We start from the raw sequence: 21,586 nt of genomic DNA, 5'->3' as shown, positions 1-21,586 counted from the left end.
GTCTTATTGGTATAATGAACATGTTTGCAATTTAATCAGTCACATTGTTGAACTACATGGAGACAGAAAGTTGATAAATTCATGAAGCTATTTTGCAGCAGGGCTTAACACTTTCCACCTAACTTTTTTGAGTTTATCTTTGTAAATGTTAAAGGGAGTTCCTGTTGTTCTGCTCTTTAATAGGTCAAGCTGGCTTCTAGTTAAGTCCAGCTGGCTCCTAATTTGTATGTAAGAATGTCAATAGGTTTATGCACTCACAATGAATTGGCCATATTGTGTTTGGGTGAGTTTCCTCCGGGTGCTCCGGTTTCCTCCCACACTCCAAAAACATACTGGTAGGTTAATTGGCTGCTAACAAATTGACCCTAGTCTGTTTGTCTGTCTGGGTGTTAGGGAATTTAGACTGTAAGCCCCAACGGGGCAGGGACTGATGTGAGCGGGTTCTCTGTACAGCGCTGTGGAATTAATGGCGCTATATAAATAAATGGTGATGATATTGTGTGACTAGTTGAAGTGTAAATAACTTCTAGCAGTAGATGTTGATGAACAGTAATAAATAACAAATAAACAATTACAGATGGATTATACAAACATTATACAAGACTGACTAGCGAGGACTCTTACTGTTACCATCCAGCATCGCCAAGGAGCTGAGCAAGAGAAGATGTTATATCATTGCGATAAGCAGTGGTGGAAAATCTTCCATATCGCCGGGTTTTGCTATATAGACACCTATATATATGTGAAAAGATTGAATGTTTGAAGAAGAGACACAGAGCAAAATGATGCAAATAAATTCTGGTCCACAGTGAACTGCCCAGGAGGATATGGAACAGATAGGATCAGCAGCCAAATACCATTAACGTGTGCCCCCCCTTCTTCCATCTGTTGGTAATGTCTGTATACTACAAGGCTGCATTCTTATAAAGGATATTTGTGGTTTGATATCATACGTGACAGTGGATTTCATCTACTTTCAGTCATTGAGTCTGAGGCTCGTGAATTTATTATTTATTTGTTTAAGCACAGCATTTTGTATATATGAGTAGTGTAACAATGCTGTAATGAAGCGCTTGTCTGACACTACAAAATGCAAAAATATGTATAAGATCAGGTGGGTTTTTTGCAGTTGGGAAGCAAACAGAAACGTCTAGTATCTTGCATTCATAGTAGCAACTTCTGCAGCCAGTGTTATGTTCTTACTTGTTTACATTAATTACTTTGGTGTTAAAACCTCTGCATTTTGCTGCCTCAAGTTAAAACATGAAGATAATATGGACCTGTGCATTGTTGATATTACACACATATGTAGTTTGATTCTACTAAGCAGCACTTTCCACATCTTCATTTAATTTGTGAAGCATTCTATGTATGGTTATCTTGCACTGATCAACAGTATCCACCGTTTCACTGCTATAGTGCAATCTCCCTCACAGAAGCCACAGTTGGTTTAAATTGTTGAGCATGATCTCGAATAACATGGCCTAGATATACTTATAGCAGAGATGAATGATCTATTACACATCCCAATGTACTGGCACTCTGCTCAGGCAACATTGCTGGACTTAATTATGTAAAGTGGTAGGAGAAAATTTATGAACCGTTTGAAATTGTCTTTATTACTTCATTAATTTGGCCTAAAATGTAAACTGTACTAAATCCAATTCTACTACTGTGTCAGATAATTCTTATTGTCTTTATCCAATCCAACATTCGCTGGGGTTGGTGCAGAGTATGTGTTATGCCAGTTTGCGCAGTGTATCTTGCATGAAATCGCTCTGCGAATCTCAAGAAAGTGGGCGTATGCGAATTTCCATGATTCAGCCACTTACGTCAGCCTGCGACTGGAGATTCAAGACAGGATCTTCTAATGTAGGCCAAGTACAGTAAGGGATGGTCCATGGTATTGTGAACGAGAAAACGCCTGAGAAAGCCATATTATTTGCAGGTGGTCAGGGGAAGGTGCAAACAGCAGATACTGATGACGGTCTCCAGCACTTGTGATTGACTGTTTTTGATTGCACTGCTGATGTTGATTGGTGCTTTCTTCATTGAGTGGGTATATATTATGTGTGTGTGTGTGTGTGTTTAAAAAAAATGTTTTTTCTACACAAGACGGAGCTATTTCTGCTGTCTTAGTAAGATTTTTTTAACTTTTATTGCCAGGTGTTTGTTGCATATAAAACAAATGGGTGAAGACATGGGAGTAAGTTGTATGTAAGTGTCTGTGATGTGTGCCTGGTGTGAACTACTGCTATCAGCCTGCATGGATCTTCAGATGCGTACAGCTCAGCCTATCGGGGTGAATATGCTAATTTTACTTCCGGCTTTTTGTGTGTGTCAATTATGGCCATTTTGCTGCCAACTCTGCATCAGGCCCACTGTGTTTATTTTGAAAAGTATAAGCATTTAGAAATATTGTAACTGGTGGCACATCTTATAGCAACAATGGCATTTCTTGTATCAGCCCATCGATACCACATATCAGAGATATTTGGTGCCCTTTCTCTCTAAAAAAAAATTTAAAAAAATTGCTTTCATTGATATTTTTAGGCTATAGCATTTCAGCTGGATTAAGATCATGACCTCATGACGATATTTTGAAGACGCCACATACCCTCTTCACCTTCTCATGCAACACCTCTCTGTGAGTAGGCTAACGTCATACAAGTGCTTTGTGCAGCCACATTTATTAACATAATTTACCAGCACAAAGATAACTTAAGCTCTAAGGTGCAGACACAGGAACTTTGATTAGTTATGTGAAGGCTGTCAGCAGCGTAAAGAGCAAAGCACTGCTTACGTATCAGGAATTTTGCACTTATGCCTATTATGTGCAGGAAAATACAGTGTAAAAGCAAAGAGTTCCCTAAAGGCTAATATACATGGGCGCACCAAATACCAATATGCTATTACTCTTTTATTATTATTATCTTTTATTTATGAGGCATCACATAGGTACCATACATAGAGCAAAGGACAAAAGAGAACACAGCATACAGGGCAGTGCAAAAACAAAGTGCAATAAATACAAACTCAGCTGAGAACAGGTGCACAGGGCAAAAAGGTAAAAGTGAATAGCAGAACAAATAGAAAATGGGAAAAGGATGGAGGGAGGTGGAACTATAGGAGGCAGACCCTGTGCCCAGCAGTGTGCGTGCCACTAACAGGATGAGGGCAGTGATGGAGTAGCAAAGGCAAGGGAGAAGAGGAGAGACAGGGGCAGGAGTGAAGTGTCAAGGTGTAGAAAACAGGCTGGGGAGCCAAAGGCAAATGTAAACAGAATGAAGAGGTCAAGAGAATAAGAGGACCCTACGTAAGGGAGTTTACAATCTAGAGTGGAGGGGGAGACTTGGCAGGAGACACAGAGTGGGGAGATAGGGTGAGGGGAGAGATGAACAAGAGTAAGTTGTAGCAGAGGAAGAATGAGGATTCTGTAACAAAGGGGGAGCCAGTGTAGACATGACAGAGAGGGGAGGCAGATGAAGACCAGCGAGAGAGGAAGATTTGTCTGGCTGCAGTATTGTGTATGGACTGAAGAGGAGCGAGATGGATGTGGTGGAGGCAAGTAAGGAGGAGATTGCAGTAATCAAGGCGGGAAATGATCAGAGAGTGAATGAAAGTTTTAGTGGCATCAATTGAGAGGAAGGGTCTGGTCCGGGGCTATATTGTGAAGATCTGAAGCACAGAATTGGGCTAGGGATTGTATCTGGGGGTGAAGGAGAGGGAGGAGTCGAGGGTGGCACCCAGGCATCGAAGTTGGGGAGAAGTGGCAGCACAGTGGCCTAGTGGTTAGCACTTCTGCCTTGCAGCATTGGGGTCATGAGTTCGATTCCCGACCATGGAGTGGAGTTTGTATGTTCTCCCTGTGTTTGCGTGGGTTTCCTCCGGGTGCTCCGGTTTCCTCCCACACTCGAAAAACATACTGGTAGGTTAGTTGGCTGCTATCAAAATTGACCCTAGTCTCTCCCTCTCTGTCTGTCTATGTCTGTGTGTGTGTGTGTGTCTATATTAGGGAATTTAGACTGCAAGCTCCAATGGTGCAGGGACTTATGTGAATAAGTTCTCTGTACGGCGCTGCGGAATTAGTGGCGCTATATAAATAAATGATGATGATGATGAAGAGAAGTTGTTGTTAGTGCCAATAGTGATGGAGAGAATGGGAGGGGAGGAGTATCTTGAGGGAATGAAGACTATAAGTTCGGATTTGGCCATATTGAGTTTGAGGAAATGTTGGGACATCCAGGAGGAAATGGCAGAGAGGCAGCAGGACACCTTAGTGAGGAGGAAAGGGGAGAGGACTGGAGTAGAGAGGTAGATTTGGTTGTCATCAGCATAGTGGTACTGGAGGCATTGAGTCTTTGCAGTGATATATTTTCTGTTTATATTAGGGTTTTGATTTAGCCAAAAAGTTCCAGTTTTCTTCTGATCTGTTCACAGGACATCCCAGGGAGCAACTGGTGATTGGTGACAATTAGGGCCGTATTTATAGTTGATGCTGTGTTTGGCATTCTGGGTCAATTCACCATTTATAATTGTTTACCCTAAGTGATCATTTTTGTAGTGGGATAGAAATTACAGTGACAAGTCTGACGCCTGCTTTCAGATAAAAGTCAGGTTTTTTAAGTCGCGTTCAAACGGATGGGGGGGGGACAAAGACATGGGGACACAACGCAGCATACGATTGGTTATCCAGTAAGTGCCAGTCATACACACAAGCTGTTGAGCTTAACTGCTTGTCTGCTTGTACAACTCCTGCCACTTTAATTAGTGGCTTCTGTTGTTATAATGTTTTTGAAATCATAGAAAATACACATGTGTTTAGCATGGCCTACAGTCTCTGCTGCCAGGTGATCATTTTCTTTTTGGTGAACGGTGATTCTCTCCTTGTTCATTATTTTCTCATGGTGCACTCATTAACATTAACCTTAACGAAAGCAAGACTTGCCTACAAATCTTAAGTCATTGCACTGGGAATTGTTCTGCCTTCCCCATGTATTGTACATCCTTTCTTGCAGTGATTTTGTTTGTGCTGAAACTCCTGGGAACAATAACAATTTGTAGTGTTTTTGTTTAAGCACTTTCTGTTGGTTCATATTAGGACATAAGAAAATTAAATTTTACATCAAATTAATTCATAGATACACATAATGATGCACAGTTCACAACCTTATTTCAACATATAAAGATTTGTGCATGAAGAAAGTCTATACATATGTATAATAAGATGTATAGCAGTTGTCAGACATCTTCATTTCCAGTAAGCTACAAATAGCACATTGACTGCTCTTTATGACCTTGTGTTATAGTATCATCATCATCATTTATTTATATAGCGCCAGCAAATTCCGTTGCGCTTTACAATTGGGAACAGACATTAATAAGACAATACTGGGTAATACATACAGACAGAGAGGTAAGAGAACCCTGCTCACAAGCTTACATTCTATAGTCGTTTGGTTATATCAATACTTGCAACCTAAAACTGTGCTGTATAACAATCAGGGGCGGACCCAGATATTTGCCCTACCCGGGGCGATTTTAGGGGGGGGGGGGGGCGATTTAGGCCCCCCCCCTTTCTGTGTTCTAAGGCTGCCGGGGGCTGCACAGTGTGTGCAGGTCCGCTCGGCAGGGACAGTGTGCTGCCCGGCCGCTCTGATTGTGTTTAAAACACAATCAGAGCAGCCGGGCAGCATACTGTCACTGCTGAACGGACCTGCACAGTGTGCAGCTGTCGGCAGCAAACCCCTGGTAGGGGGGGCGATCGCCCCGATCGCCCCCCCCCCCCTGGATCCGCCACTAATAACAATCAATATAAGTAATCAATTGGTCAAACAGTACTTTATTACCCTGTGGACATTTCAGTCATCTTGCCATGTATTTATTTAGTTTGTAGTAAATATACTAGTGCTAAATAACAAAGAGAAAATCAAACTACAGATATACAATATATCAGCCAAAGTTTTCATATTGTATTACTCGATTGTTGCTTACATTAATATGCAAGTCCATACCGCTGATGCCGTATTTGTCATAACATAGATGCAGGCATGTCTGAGGAATGTTAGGAAGTCAAATATTTGTCAAAACAGAGCATACAAAGAAGATCAATTGAAAGAATCAACGCACTTGACAAGTGTTACTGGTAAATGTGGCTCAAAAATCACAGTTGCTGTTATTTTAACTCTAGCTCTAGCTAAAGGCACACTGACTATAATTTGTATGTTGAGAATCTAACATAAAAGGGCAACGTTTGAAAGCTCAAGGTCATCAAATCCTGGACGCTCATTAGATCTGCTGGAACTTGTGGGTCTCTTCATGTTGTGTAGTATTTAATCGGTTGCTGTTACATAAGATTCTGAGAATTTTGTTTTTAACAGACTCACCACTCATGTTGTGGTTTTGTAGGCATTTTGGTTGCCCATGCATAGATGCATTCAATTACCTATTAGGACATGATATTGTATTTATATGTCTTTGTAGTGTTTAGAGAACACTGTTGTGTATGTTAGAGAGTTGAGGCATTTTAGCTTGTGATTTTTTTATCAAATTCATTTTGTCATTTTTCCATTTCAGGCCTTGATGCGTCCAGGACGTATCGACAGAATCATTTTTGTGCCTTTGCCAGATGCTGCCACTCGCAGGGAAATCTTTAGGCTCCAGTTCCAGTGTATGCCTATTAACAATGAGGTCAGCCTAGAGTATCTTGTGCAACGCACAGAAAAGTATTCAGGTGCTGAGGTAAGCATGGACAATTTGCATTGTTTCAGGCTAGGTGCACACTGGAGAATTTTCCGAGGTTATCTACAACGATTTTACTAACGACTGAAAGTCTGATCGGTTGGGCGATTCATGCGTACACACTGACATGATTTACCTTCAGATCTGTGCTCTTCATCTGGTCCTCTAGTCGTTCACAATTTAAAATAGCTTTTTTATAGCTACCCACATGACCCTGAAACAAAATTTTCAGTCTCAGAACGAATGAAAAAAATACTCCATCTACAGCACTCTCTACATTTAAGTCACCGGGACATGGTCATTGCCGGCATCGGCTGAAAAGACCATGGGGTAAATGTATTAAGCTCTGGGTTCTTCAACACCCGCGAGTTCGGCGTCTTCGGTGTTTAAATTTAAAGCGGCGCTGCCTTGTAAAGGGAAACTTCCCTCTACAAGGCAGCGCCGCTTTAAATTTAAACGCCGAAGACGCCGAACTCGCGTGTGTTGAAGAACCCAGAGCTTAATACATTTACCCCCATGACTCTGTAAACTCTATGGAGATCGTGATAGTGAGTGTATACACACTACATGATCAGAAGGTGATTGTAATGAGATTATTAAACAGTATGACCAACCTAATAAAACGACAATTGGCACTTTAAAACGATTGTCGTTCATCGTGTGATTATACACACTAATGGGATATGTGGCTGAACTGCCATTTATCGGGTGATTGGCCCGATAATCGTCTGAAAAACCTTCAGTGTGTACCTAGCCTTAGTCACAGTTGTTGCTTATTGAACAATGTTGTTTCTTATTTATTGTGTGGCTAAGCAAATAAACATTCATTTTACTAAATCAGATTCAAGACTTCAACAAAGTTAATGTACAATATAATAATTGTTTTTTTTATTTATATTTGTTGTCATGTTGATTTTTTTTTCTAGTGTTTTAATGTTTTCTTTTTCTTTAATGTGTTTTCCTCTGTATAATCCGTAATCATTATCCACATTTTTAAATATCCAATGTATTTTAGTATTAAGTACAAGAGATTCTAAAAATTGTATTTATATTTTAGGTTGTATTTTCCAGGGTCCAAAAGCACAATCTAGGACATTTAATGCTTGAGATAGGAAGTTGTTATTTAAGGGGAATGTCCGACTTTGGGCATCCTAAAAACTCCTTGAAGCAGTAAGATTCTGCTGCTCCCACTGTAACCAATCCCCTATCTTATTATCTATGTCGCTGAACACTGCATTGTTGTAGACCACAAGTCTGGAGGACGAAGGATGCAGGTTAAAATTTAAGCTGTATTGGATTGAGGTGGGTATTGAAGGTAGCACTGGATTGGACAGATGCTGTGGCCATGCAAGCAAGTGCCGCCTTCACTACACAACTTAGTCTTAACACTGAATTTTTACCATCCAGCATTGTGGAGGGTTCATTATTGAAACTGTCAGTGGCATTGATGCACCAGGTGTAGACATATACTCTTGGCACAAGAATCTTCAAATCGCCGGTCTGTGAGTTTAGCATCCATAATGAGAAGGCTACACACTAAGGTTACTGTGTTTGTGATGGCATTCAACGATATTTGAAGTAGGATACAACATGGCTTTAGAAGGAGTAGAATTTTTTTTTTTTTTTAATCATTATAGAAAATTAAGTGACTTTTAACTGTGTATCTTGTCCAGCAGAGATACGTCTACACAAATCTCCCCACAACAGCAGTATGAATATGATCTTCTGAAGGATATATATATATATATATATATATATATATATATATATATATAGACACACAAACAAACACACTTTCTTAGACCTTAACACACATCTTGTGATAAAAAGCAATATTCCACTGTGCCCTGAAACTCTCCGTATTGCTACATGCTGTACATACTGTTAGGTATCTGCTTAATAATATCAATATAGTAACACTTTAAATGAATCTATAACTGTTTTATCGTCAGAAAGCCAAAGCAATTTGTGTAACTTGTATTTCATTTTCTTATCAACACCACCCTTAAGCAGAAATCTGCTGTAAAAATGATACCAATTTCCCTCCATTTTTAGCGTGTGGAAAAACTTGCTACAGGTGTCTCTATGTAAATTTGTTCAGACAGGTTTGGTTTCAAATCTTACATAATTGGCAGACAGCTTATCCTTTACTACAGTTAGCTAAAGACAAATGATATATGTTTATAGCAATAACTCCAGCATCTCGCAGAACACTGTGTGCCGCCTTCCCTCAATCTCTGTCGGCATGCCAGACATTGCTACCTGCTGGGGACCCATACCACCCCTTAACACCACGGATCTGGGCCCTATTCCATCATTGTGTGAACTGTTGCTTTGGACAAAGATGGTGTCTTTTTGTCAGACAGTCCTCTGTTTGCACTTTGTAGAAGTGTATATGTATTGGATGTTGGCCATTCAAAGTCAGTGAAAGCATTGTTTCTGTTGTGTGTGTTCCAAATCCATTAATCTCAGCAGCTGACACAATCAGCAGTTCTAGCATCTGATTGAAGCCACTCTGAGTATAGTGTTTGTGTATAGTGCTGAATGTCCAGCCTTCCATGTTTTTGTTATGAGTGTTTTGTTTGTGTGGGAGATCCATCAACTGCTAGTCAAACAATTCATATATATATATGTATATATATATATATATATATAAAATTTGTATCAGGTAATTGGTCTTGTGGTACCCATGTTCCTCCCTTAGGATTGGTAACAATTCTTTAGACTTGAGAAAACGGCCATATAGAGTAGTAATCTATTTTTAATATGTATTACAAGTTACACATACATAAGAAAAATGAGAAAAACTTATCTGGATAATTCATAAATCCCAAGGTGCCGAGCCCATGGTTGCTTCAATTCCTGGTAACTTGAAATAACTGACTTGAGGCAGTAGCCAAACAGCATCAAAGAGAGTGATCAGCTGGAGCATCCTGATAAATGGGCCCTATATCTTTCAGCTATATTGGATCTCATCGGGGGAACAAGTCAACCAAATCAAATTGGTTCAAGTCCTGGCCAGAGCCGGGTGTTGTGAATCTGTCTGCAACGCAGGAGACGCCTGTTGGTAGTGCGGTTAACTTCCCTAGAACTGAGGCTAACTAGGTTGACACAATCTATTAGGTTTGTCGTCTGTCTCTGGATTATTACAGTTTCCCCTTTGTTCTGCTAAAGAGAGAGAGATCTGGTATCTAGGCTGAATCACAAAAAGTTATTGGTAGAGTGGGATTTTGAATAGATTTTTTGTGCGTTAATCCTGAAACCTTATTATTAGGAGGAGGAAGCAATATTCTTTCTCCTGAACTCTGAGTTTTTCATCCCTATTTATGATAAATAATAATAAATTGTGTCTGTATTTTGAACAGGTTATAATGTGAAGTTGAAATTATGATACTATGGCTTATTTAATTCTGGAAAAGTTGTAAGGATCTAAGGGCAGGGGCCAAACACCATGACCATCCATTGGTATATATGGTTTCTACAGTAAAATCTCAGAAGTCACTTGTGTGATAGGTACTGAATGAAGTACATATTTTAAATCTATTTTGTTGCAGTAAAAAATCTGTCTTGGAATAATAATAGGGGGGATGCCTTCCATGCGAAGGTCTTTAGTTATATGAACCGGCTTATCCTCTCACCATTAAGCACTGATCTGTAAGAACGCTCTGTTTTTCTGACCAGGAATAAATGACTGAGCTAGTGCCAAATCAAGTGTAGCATATAAATGACTACTGGATTTTTTTTATAATTGAGCCCTGAAAGGGAGTTCTGATTAGAGGAAGGGAGACCAATTTTTTTAACCACTCTTAGGGAGAGATTCAGTTTTTTGCGTTGTGCTGCGCAGACATAACCGCGATGTCCGGGTGAGCATAATGCCGACCATTATGGTTGGAATCTATACTTACTTTTCTGCGCACCTCTGTGGGGTGTGAGGAAATAACGACCCGAGATTCCTGCCATAACATCAGCGTGCTGTGTCTTCGTGGACTTGTCTGTGGGTGGTTATGATTATGATTACTCCAAAAACATACTGGTAGGTTAATTAGCTGCTGACAAAAAAAAAATAGTGTGTGTGTGTTAAGGAATTTAGACTATAAGGTCAAATGGGGCAGGGACTGATGTGAGTGACAAATATTCTCTGTACAGCGCTGGTGGCACTATATTAATAGATGACAATGATATTATGTGCTCCTTTACTGTGTTGGAATCCAAACCACTGACCATATGTATTGGCTGTTCAAGTTTGAGCTTGTCCAGAGGCTCTTCCTTTCAAATGATGGAAGGTTTACTGAAAATATGTCCTGCGTTCCATCTTTGAGCCCTGCCACCTAGATATGTGCTACTTCATTAGCTGACATATGTTTACACCTTTCTGATACGTTTATCAGCTATTATTACTGTATTTTCTCCTATGTTGGACAGTGATTGCAAATAGAGAAACATATTATGAATTTTTCCATATAGTTTTCAGTATAGATGCCTACTCGCCCAGAATGTCCAAGAGACTCCCAAATTAGGGAAGTCCAGAGTGTCCGTTTTTGACACACGTTTTTACTCACAGTTTATTAGTGTAAAAAACACTAACTGACACTAGTGGCTGCATGGTCTTACTCCCAGGCTTGTTGTACAAGGTGTGAGGCATTTTGTTGTACAGCACAAGGGGGCTGGATTTAAACCGTTCGATTGGAACTCTGTGGGGACTAGATTAATTGATTCATTTAAAGTGGCTTAATTCTTTTAATGTAATGGACTTCAATCTTATCAGATCCTCTCATCCTCTCACAGTAGAATGAAAACTCTAGGTAACCAGTCTCTATTCATACACCTGAGTATTTTATCCTGACTTATATAAGGTCTACAAGGTCAGCTTTTCCTGCGACGACCCCTCGCAAGTGGGCAATTGTAATGTATGAGGTATAGAGCAAAGAATCATTATATGGTAAACCATAAGGTCTGCTTTTATTAAGGCTCTTTTACGAACATAACGAAAAGACAGTTTTTGTCAGCACTTATCCTTAACACTGTATATCTGTGTGTATCTATCAAAATTAAAACATGAGGTATTAGTTCATATTCTGTTCAAAACATGAACTAATACCTCTTGTTTTCATAGTGCTAGATACACACAGATATGCAGTGTTAAGTATAAGCGCTGCCAACAATTGTCTTTTTGTTTTGTATACATATAGGGATTTTATATTGCCATGCAACAGGTACCCTGCATAATATGGTATTATCCGAGCATAAGCTTATTTCTTCTCTGTTCCTGTTTAAAAATACTGCTTAATGTTGTCTTGGCTGCTGTCTATCAGGCCTTAATAATGCCTTTTTGGTTATGTCTTACAAACCAACCCTTGTTACATGTAAGACCCTTTACCTGGCATTTTAATGGTGTTTAAAGCATATAGGTCAGTGTAGGACCTGGTATACAATGAGGTACCCTTGACGCATGCCTCCCATAATTTGGGTAGGCGGATTGGGACGAGGGTGTGACCATGTCATGATTGGGGTGTAACCATATCTTGATGAGGGTGTGGCTCTACCAACCCGGGTTGTGGTAGGCTGCCCTGTTCTCTGTTCTCTCCTTCCCTCCTGATAGCTTTGATAGCCGTGCATATAAATGCACACTGCACCCATTCACCAATGTTCTGCCATGCTGAGCAGCATTGAGCAGGAAATACTCTCCAACTTTCCCACCAATCGGGATGGCAGGCCCTGTCCAGCTGTCACGGGCACTAGGAGTCTTGCCCAGGAATTCACCAGATGACAGAGCTTACCAGAGTAGTGAAGTTAACACAACGGTCCTCTGGTAGCAGGGTGACTAGCGGAACATATATCACAGCAGATGGAGAGAGAATGCCAATAAAGAATAGGAAAGTCAGTGACTTGCAGCAATCTTGGTCAATGAGTCAGCGACTAGCTGATATTGTGGAAAGGCAGATTTGAACACGGAGATCAGGATGGACATGAGCAGATGCGGGGAGGTAGTAGGGAAGTCAGTGGTCTGCGTACAGCAAGTTGTACCACTGCTTATGGTGAGAAGACTTGTCCAGGTGCAGGTAGGTAGCGGGGGAAGTCAGTGGTCTGCGTACAGCAAGTTGTACCACTGCTTATGGTGAGAAGACTTGTCCAGGTGCAGGTAGGTAGCGGGGAAGTCAGTGGTCTGCGTACAGCAAGTTGTACCACTGCTTAATAGGTGAGGATGTGTTCAGGTATCGATGAGTGGAGGCATACAAAGGATAATAGGATGCAGACACTGAGAGCACAGAGGAACTTGATCCCAATAGATATGCAGCGTATCCAGCAAAGTCTATAACGGTATGTGGCGCTGCTTGGTAGAGACTTGCTCAGCACAGATATGCAGGCCAATAAAGGATAGTCAATCACAATTATGCATATAACGACTGAGTAGTACGGTTAATTCCAAACAGATATGCAGCGAAACAATAACAGTCTATAGCGGGTATGGATACAGCTGCTGAGAGTGGAAACTTGTCCTAGCGGATATGCAGAGTAAACGTAGATAGTCAATAACAGATAGGCATACCGCTATTCAGTAGAACAGTCTGTCCACAGGAAGATTCAGGGACTGCAGAGACGCTGAACGGCAGAGACGAGTGTAGGAACCACAGGTGAGTAGATCCGGTAATCAGAGTCCAGCTGAGGACACAGGCAGGAAACAGGAGACTGTAGCAGGTATGGAAACCAGCGCTGAGTAGCACAGGGAATCCACAGGAACTGAAGACACTAGTAGTACACAGGAGACAGTAGCGGGTATGGAGACCAGCGATGAGTAGAACAGGAATCAGCAGGAAACTGAAGACACTAGTAGAACACAGGAGACACCTTCAGAGACTCACAGGGAATGAGACTCAAGATCAGGCCATGAGGTAATGAGCACAGGTGCCTTAAATAGGGAGAGTTGCCTGATCAACCAATTAGATTAAAAGCAACAGTCACAAGAGTTCTTGGGTGCTGCGCATGCGCAGTCCATCAGGATGGCGGACGGCCGCGGTTCAAGATAGGTGCCGGCAGGAAGGCTAGGGAGCCACGCACCACCGTAGAGGCACTCACGGTCTGGTGAGTGACACCAGCCTTAATCAGCATGGTTGGGAGGCTTAGATGTTTTTATCAAAATATGCTGCAGTGGTAAGGACAAGCACTGACAATAACTCTCTTTTCGTCTTGTGTACATATAGGGCATGCAGCAGGTACCCTGTATAATATGGGATTATCCCAGCGTAGACTTACTTTTTCTCTCTTTTACTGACTTGGCAGTTAGGTGCGATATTTGCTTCATCTGATTCACAGCTACCAATAAGCAATTATTTTTTATCTGTTTTCTGCTAGTAAAACAAAGCAAGCATTTGAATAGTTGTTACGATCAATGCTCAAATTTTGCACAGAAATGCAAAGTTAGAAAATTACCTCAGATAATATATAAACAGAGCTGTTCTGACATTCAAGAAGGAATAAGATATTAAAGTTCTCCATCCTCTCATGTCAAAATAGTTTATATGTTCCTGTATTTTCTATGTATTATTGCTTTTTTTTTTTGTGCATATTGTGCAGTGAGGTTTGTTTGCAATTATCCATCTATTTTCTGCTGCATGTCAGTGTGGTAACTGCACAGTTTCAAGACACAGGTGAACTTCGTTGTGCTCTGTACTCAGTAGATGCTCTTGGCGGGCTCCTTGGCTGATTGACTTGAGCAAACCATGCAATTGGATTACAGACAGTAGAGAAATCACTCAGAAGTTGCGTGACAAGAGTAATGAAATGATTAACAGATGCATATTTGTTCCTTTGCCTGGGGGGCTTCATATTTCCTATGTGATCCTATCTTTGTATTGTTAGAAGAAGTTGTCTAATCCTTCCATGTTCCGTCTCCTCTGTCTCGCTCTGCCCTCTATGACTTTCTCACCTCCTTTCCTCTCAGGCTGAAACACTTTGCAGATTCTTCCATCTGTTTCATACAGCATATACATGCAGTGTGTATACTCAGTGAAAATACAGTGTTAGATGCCTTGAGAGAAGAAGAATACAGGAAGGTACTTGTGGAGGAGCAGGAGATTGTATTGGCTTATGGGAGGAGTTATGTGGAAAGAAGTCGGGGAGTAGGCGCATCGGTGCACCAAGTTTTGCAAAGCTGTGCAAAAATTAAATTTCAATTTATGGAGAAAGATTATTTAAATGGGATAAAAGAGTGGAGAGGTTTTGTTTTTAGGGGTGTTACTTGCCAAGCACAGCCATTTTCAGTCCTTGGCAGCCAACCACAAACTTTCCTCCACACTGGCTATTTGTGGTTGGCTGACGGTAAAGGAAAGTCTTTAGGATTTCTGGCTTTGATCATGTTGTGGCAGTCAGCGCTAATGAAGAGTAAGGCACCTAAAGCCAAATGTTCTTAAACTCATATGTTTGTTCACGAGTCAGGCACTCGCCTATTAAGGGTTAAGCTGCTAATTTCTCCAGCCAATAGTGTACCTGGGGGAGGTGCTGACTCTGGCCCATGTATTCTCCCCTCAGAGGCTGGTAAATCTCTTTTGCTGCACAAATCCTCTCCCTCCCACCCTACATTTCGGTATTCTTTGGTACTCTTGGTATTCTATGTTAGCCATTTCTTTATTCTCGGTTCCAGAAGAGGCACAGTTTGGCAGAAGAGCTTTTGCAGTCAGCAACTAATTCATACGGTGCTATCGCTGATTGGCCGCATGTCACTGTAAAAAATAAAATAAAATTCACAATCATTGGCAGTCACATGAGATGAGTTTGCTGATTTTGTGGAAGACAGTGGCTTGTCTACTTGTCTACTCATGTAATCATGTACAGAAAGTATGAAAGAGTATAGGACTGCCTGTAATAGGGGCAGGGTCATAGTGGAAGGAAAAGAATGGATGGAAGTGGGAATTCAAGAGAGTTAAATAGTGGAAAGAGTTGGGTCCCAAAAATCACAGAGCAGTGATGCTAGATCCCTTTCGCATTGATGTAGGAAAATGATGGTATCAAACGCACCTCTATATGAAATATCCAACTTGTTTCCACTAGAATAAGGGAGTCATTGCATTTGTCTCGTCCCAGTAACTATGTACATTCAAAATCAAACAGTTACCACCGGTACTGAGCTTGATAACACAAGGGTCAGGGGCTTACAAGGTGGATTACAAGGTTATTGAGTTGAAGAAGCCTTTCATAGTAAGAAATTGCAGGTATGATTTTATAATACCTGCTAACAGTGCAAAAACATAGTGTACCTGCTAAAAGGGAGTTTTGGCGTAGATATTTTTGGGCCCCATAGCAAACGTTTAGAGGACCCTCATGTACATGATGTGGCACCACAGGGGACATGGCCATCACACCGAAGGGGCATTGCAGGCGCCTACAAAATACTCTACACAAGTGATTCAATGACCCAACAACCACGACCTGCCCATCCCACCACCAAAATCACCTGAGGGCTGGGGCTCTGGATGGCACATGGGTGACTGAGTAGCAGTTCTCACACACATACTGCTTCCTCTTCTTCCTTTGTCTCCTCTTACTAGTTGGGTGGAGTCATAGGCTGCTCCCCCATACTCAACCAAACATGTGCACTTGGGACTTTGACAAGGACAGCTGCAGGAACTGCACCCTGTGCTACTATGGTAGTTGCGTCTTTGGATTTGGTGAGTCACCATTTTCCCACTCAGCTTCTCTGTTCCTCTTAGGCACTCACCTCCTGTATTTCCTTTTACCTGTTCACACAACATGTCACGCATGAAGATCTGTGTTACCAGGCAAAAACTGCTACCTCACAGACAAGTAAAGTGATGCATGAACTTTCAGTCACCTGCAGTTACACTATGGATTCCAGCCACCGCTGTTGTTGTAAGTGAAGGGCTCGGAGACACGTAGAGCAGAATACTGCACAGTACAAGTTATTTTCTTTGTTTATTTGTGTTCTTGGAGCTGAAGAGTATACTACATACCGATAGTCAAGTCACATTTGTTTCTGTACCTTTATGTGTGAGAGATAAATGGGAATATATCAGGTACAAAAGGAAAGCTAAACAATGCAGCAGTGATAATTGATATCTACAATTTATTTTAACTCTGACATGTTTGTTTTATCATTTATGGCAAACCAACATATAAATATTTATTTTGAGGTTTTATTATACCTTTAAATAAAGATTTTTAACTTAACCATACATACTATAGAAGAACTACAGACCCCAAAAGTATTGAATGGGAGCAATCAAGAGTAAGGTGATCTAAAACAAGTATGTGACCCGCTCAAGGGCTAAACGCCAATGGGCTGATTCCACCACACTGTCCTAAACCCTAAATACCTTAAAATAATGAATCACACAATGAACCTGAAATATACAACACGGACACAGTAATAAATTTGGCCAACTAAAGTCACAGTTTATTAATTAGTTAAAAATTGTAGAAAATGGTGGCAAAGAAAGCGTATGCAGGCAGGCTACCAGTCGAAACAAACTTTATCAGAATACTTTTAAAGGGGATGGCCAGCCGGCCCAAATATCCTGGCGCAAACCTTACGACGTCAGAAAAACCTAACCCCTTCTGGCCTCATTGGTGCGTTTACTAAAACGATACCCAGTGCATCTGCAAAGATGACCCCCTAAAGAGACGGGATCGAAGGGAGCATAACTCCTGCGACCAACCAAATTAACTGTGCCCTGTATTACCCGCTGCCTGTACCGCTTTCCAGCCAACGCAACCTACTTCCAGCAAACAGACAGCCTGCCATCATATGACCCTAGTAACCCCGCCAAGCATGTGTAAATTTGCTCGATGAACAAGCTTAGGCTCATATCTGGTAAGTGGACCCCATCCGGCATATAAAGTTATCACAAAACTTAATTGCAGGGTGAGGGATTGCCCAACCACCTGGCCCTTTCAAATATTTTGAAACGGCTCTATTTACTTGACGTCTCATATCATGCATAATGACACCCCTACGTGCACTTCTCCAGTTTCGACAGAAAATGATGTGTGACCAACCAATTTTCATCGCGGGTCATGCATTACCAATAAATTTAAGATTAATGATGCTAAAATCAGACCAATGGTTTTCCCTTTACCAAGGTCATTACCACAGATTTGTATAATCAAGATGTCCAGGGCATGGCTTACTGCTATTTTATCAAAGATGATCCTTCTAAAATTGAGCCAACACATTACCCTCTTACTAATCCATTGCACATTTACCGGGACGAATCTTGTAATGCTGGATGCTTGGCAGACTAGTAAACAAATGAATGGCCAAAGACCCAAACTTTCACTGGTGTCGTACCGGGATCTGTAATAAAACAATATCCCCAGGTTCATAAGGCTTTCAGCACACAACATAAAACTCACCCACACTTGAACAGATCTGACACACAGTGACAAACTAAAATGTACTAATCCTGATGCATCTTGTTAGCAAGCAACATATCACGGATAATACCCGTGAAGAAACACAATCAGAGGAGTCGTGAAGGGGTCAGCAATTAACCCATATGAAGGTAAAAACCTTACAAAACCTTGAATGTGTTCATTCTATGAGGTCCTTCTTTTTAAGGAAAGTAAGGAAATTTCTTCATGACCCCACTTTCAAAAGTGACGAGCAGACAAACCCTGGATAGCCATAGTGGGATGGAAGATTAGAATTTATTGGGTCTGATATATTTTTTATATACAGCTGACTTCCACCTGCCAAGCCGCTTGATGCACTCCATGGAGGACCCTTCTACTGCCACGGAGGTGGCTGCACCAATTCTAAATGAATGTGTACTGTAGCTAGATGGATCCAAGCCAACCTCAGCAACACATTTCTTAAATATGGAGTTTAATTGGTATTTCGTAAAGGGGCAAGCAATCTAAGTGGATTAACCACGCCTTAGAGCTAGAAGGTCTGGCCTTCAAAAAGGCTTTTGCCAACACAACCGGACATACCATGGCATCCGACTGTGCTGACAAGTTAATCCAACGCCCACCTACCCAATTGGTCTGTTTTAGAATTATGAAGCTTGCACAAGATAGATGCATGTGAAACACAAACATTCTTAATGAGCATTCCTACATCCAAGGAAGATTTAACTCTAAAGGCACCAAAATATGCCTTGGAAAAGGCTAAACTGAAAAGAAAACCTTCATAATCGGAAACTGTAACTACTTGCGCTTTACTTATCAATTCTTTTAACATCTTAATAACAATGGGACGCTTTGTATCCTCTGCTGCTGGTCTAATCCTAGCCCACCCTTTAAGCGCCTTCCTAATGAGGAAACCTTTAGTATAATCTTTGTGACCTTGCAGTTGCGCAATTAAAGATATTCCTGCTAACATGGATGAGATTAACGCTTTGGAGGCCCCAAGATTGTATTGACGCCATGCTGCTTTGTATGCCTTCAAAGTGGAGGGAGCCAATGATTCCTCTGCAAACCCCTTCATGCCGGCTCGACAATCTGCCAAACAGACAAGGACAGTGTTAAAGGACCTGTGGTAGCGCCTCACATGCGCACGCTATCCTTTAATTCTATTCTTAGATACACTCGCTATAAAACTCGCACTTTTATGCACTTTTCCTTACACAGTGTTGCCTTACTCAGTCTTTTGACCACACTAAATAACACAAGTTTTACAGAACTATTTATCCAATATTCACTGTATCTCAGCAGTACTTCACAGTATATATTCGTTATAAATAATCAATACTCACAACATATGTATGTATTTAAATCAAAGTATTTTACTGTTAACACAGAAAAGCTTGTATTCACAGTTCACACATATATCATAACGTTGTTCAACATAACATAGTATATAAATATAACATTAACCCTAGGTTCACCACCGTTATTCCTTACACTATCCTAGCTTTGCATATGTATCCTTAATAAGAATCAGTATTTATAATATTGATTTAACTATCACAGATATCAGACAATAGCTACTCAATTATATGTATATAAATAGTTAAATCCACATTACAAATACACATATAGCTCTATGGATATATATATATATTAATGATACTTATCAAGTCCTTGTATCCTCGGTCCGATTCTTATCTGCAGTGTAGGGAACGTTCCTGTAGTATAGAATCCTTTCTTGTAACTTAGTGTAATATATATATATATATATATATATATATATATATATATATATATATATATATAGTATAGTAGATCCTATAGATCTTTTCTGCAGTGTAGTGTATCCCTATTTGTATAATGTTCCTAGTATATTTTCTGCAGTGTAGTGTGTCCCTAGTGATAGAATCCTTTCTTGTAGCTTAGTGTAATATATATATATAGTAGTGTGTTGTAATCATAGTGTATCCCTAGTGTAGTGTATCCCTAGTGTAATGTATCCCTAGTGTATTTCCTGCAGTGTAGTGTAGAGCTCTTTGTCAAGGGGCAGCAGGCATCCAGAGAGAAAGGGGAGTCCCGGGTCTGGACTTTTATAGTCCAGACCTGGTAACTCCCAGCAGCAGCGTGTGTGGTGGTTCACCACAAACATGTGCAGCCTCTTGTGTCCAGGGTTGATGATGTCATCACCCCTGTCTGTTCTCCCCACTGTGTATGTGTCCACCAGTAAAAAGCCAGTGACCCTCCCCGTGTCCCAACACCCTCCTTTGTCTATAGTCAGTTTCAGATTACAGCTTTGAAACCTGAGTTGTGTGGGGTTTTACAAATACATGCAAAATAGCTAATTTTGCCATGTGGCTGGGAGGATGGGAGATACATTGAACAATGCATGAAATGGCTTGAGAATTATATCATAGGAGAAGATTCTTCAACAGACAGGGAGTACCATTAACCTCCGCATCAGGTGCCAACTCTCTAAATTTAAGCCAGTTAAAATGGAAAACTGAATCAGCTAGCCCATTATCAACACCTGCAACATGTCTGGCTCTAAATACAATATTGTGTTCTAAGCAGCGCAAAATAAGTTGTCTAATGAGTCTAATCATGGGGGCCGACGTTGCTCTCTGCCTATTAATAGCCTGAACTGCTCCCAAGTCATCACACCAAAAAATTCTCGCAGACGGTAAGCCCAAAGTTCCATTGCGACAATAATAGGGAAAAGTTCAAGGACAAGTAAATTAGCAGTCAAACCAGATGAAAACCATTTAGCAGGCCAGGGGGAGGCACACCAGGACCCTTCTATAAAAGCCCCCAAACCAACTGAACCCACAGCGTCTGTAAAGATCTGAAGCTCTCTATTGGTCGCCGCCGATTTCATTCAAATGTGCACTCCATTGAAATGCACCAAAAACGTGTTCCAAATAACTAAAGCGGTTTTAATTTCAAGAGAAATCCTAATTTTTGATGAACCCTGGTTATTCCGCAGATAGCCCTCTGCAATTTTCAACAAAAGACTTTTCCCATAGGGATAACATGGCAGGCAGAGTTCAATGATCCCAACAATGATTGAACTTGTTTGATTGAAACCTTAGAGACCATTTTAACAACATCAATGTAATCTCTTAATTTTCTAATGTTATCCAAAGGAAGGCAGCAAAAACCAGCTATCGTGTTAATCTCAAACACGTCGTAGGACCCTCTGTTTTCTTTTGTGCAATAGGAACTCCAAAAAAATGAAATAAGGCTTTGACATCAAACAAAACTCTGAAGCAAATATTAGCATTAGGAGGTGCTACTATGAGAAAATCATCCAGGTAATGAGATACGCCTAAGTGACCGCTACCTGTTGTCAAGCACCAATGGAAAAACAAACTCAAACGTTCAAAATAAGCTCATGAAACGGCGCAACCCATTGGAAGGCACCTGTCCACGAAAAAAACGTCTGTGGTATGAAAGCCCATAAAACAAAAAGCCGAACGCTGTA

General features: G+C 40.8%; 1 protein-coding gene across 1 annotated transcript in view; it reads left to right on the top strand.

Annotated features, from left to right (window-relative positions):
* The window catches only part of AFG2A (AAA ATPase AFG2A), a 323,232-nt gene that overhangs the window by 272,894 nt on the left and 28,752 nt on the right, over positions 1-21,586 (top strand). The window contains exon 15 of the mRNA XM_075200108.1: positions 6,577-6,741. Coding sequence (XP_075056209.1) covers positions 6,577-6,741 — 165 coding nt within the window. The remainder of the gene's footprint in view (positions 1-6,576; positions 6,742-21,586) is intronic.

The sequence above is a fragment of the Mixophyes fleayi genome, chromosome 1, assembly GCF_038048845.1.
Source record: "Mixophyes fleayi isolate aMixFle1 chromosome 1, aMixFle1.hap1, whole genome shotgun sequence".
Classification (NCBI taxonomy): domain Eukaryota; kingdom Metazoa; phylum Chordata; class Amphibia; order Anura; family Limnodynastidae; genus Mixophyes; species Mixophyes fleayi.
The sequence above is the reverse complement of the archived record's forward strand: the minus strand, read 5'-3'. Positions and strand labels throughout refer to the sequence as shown.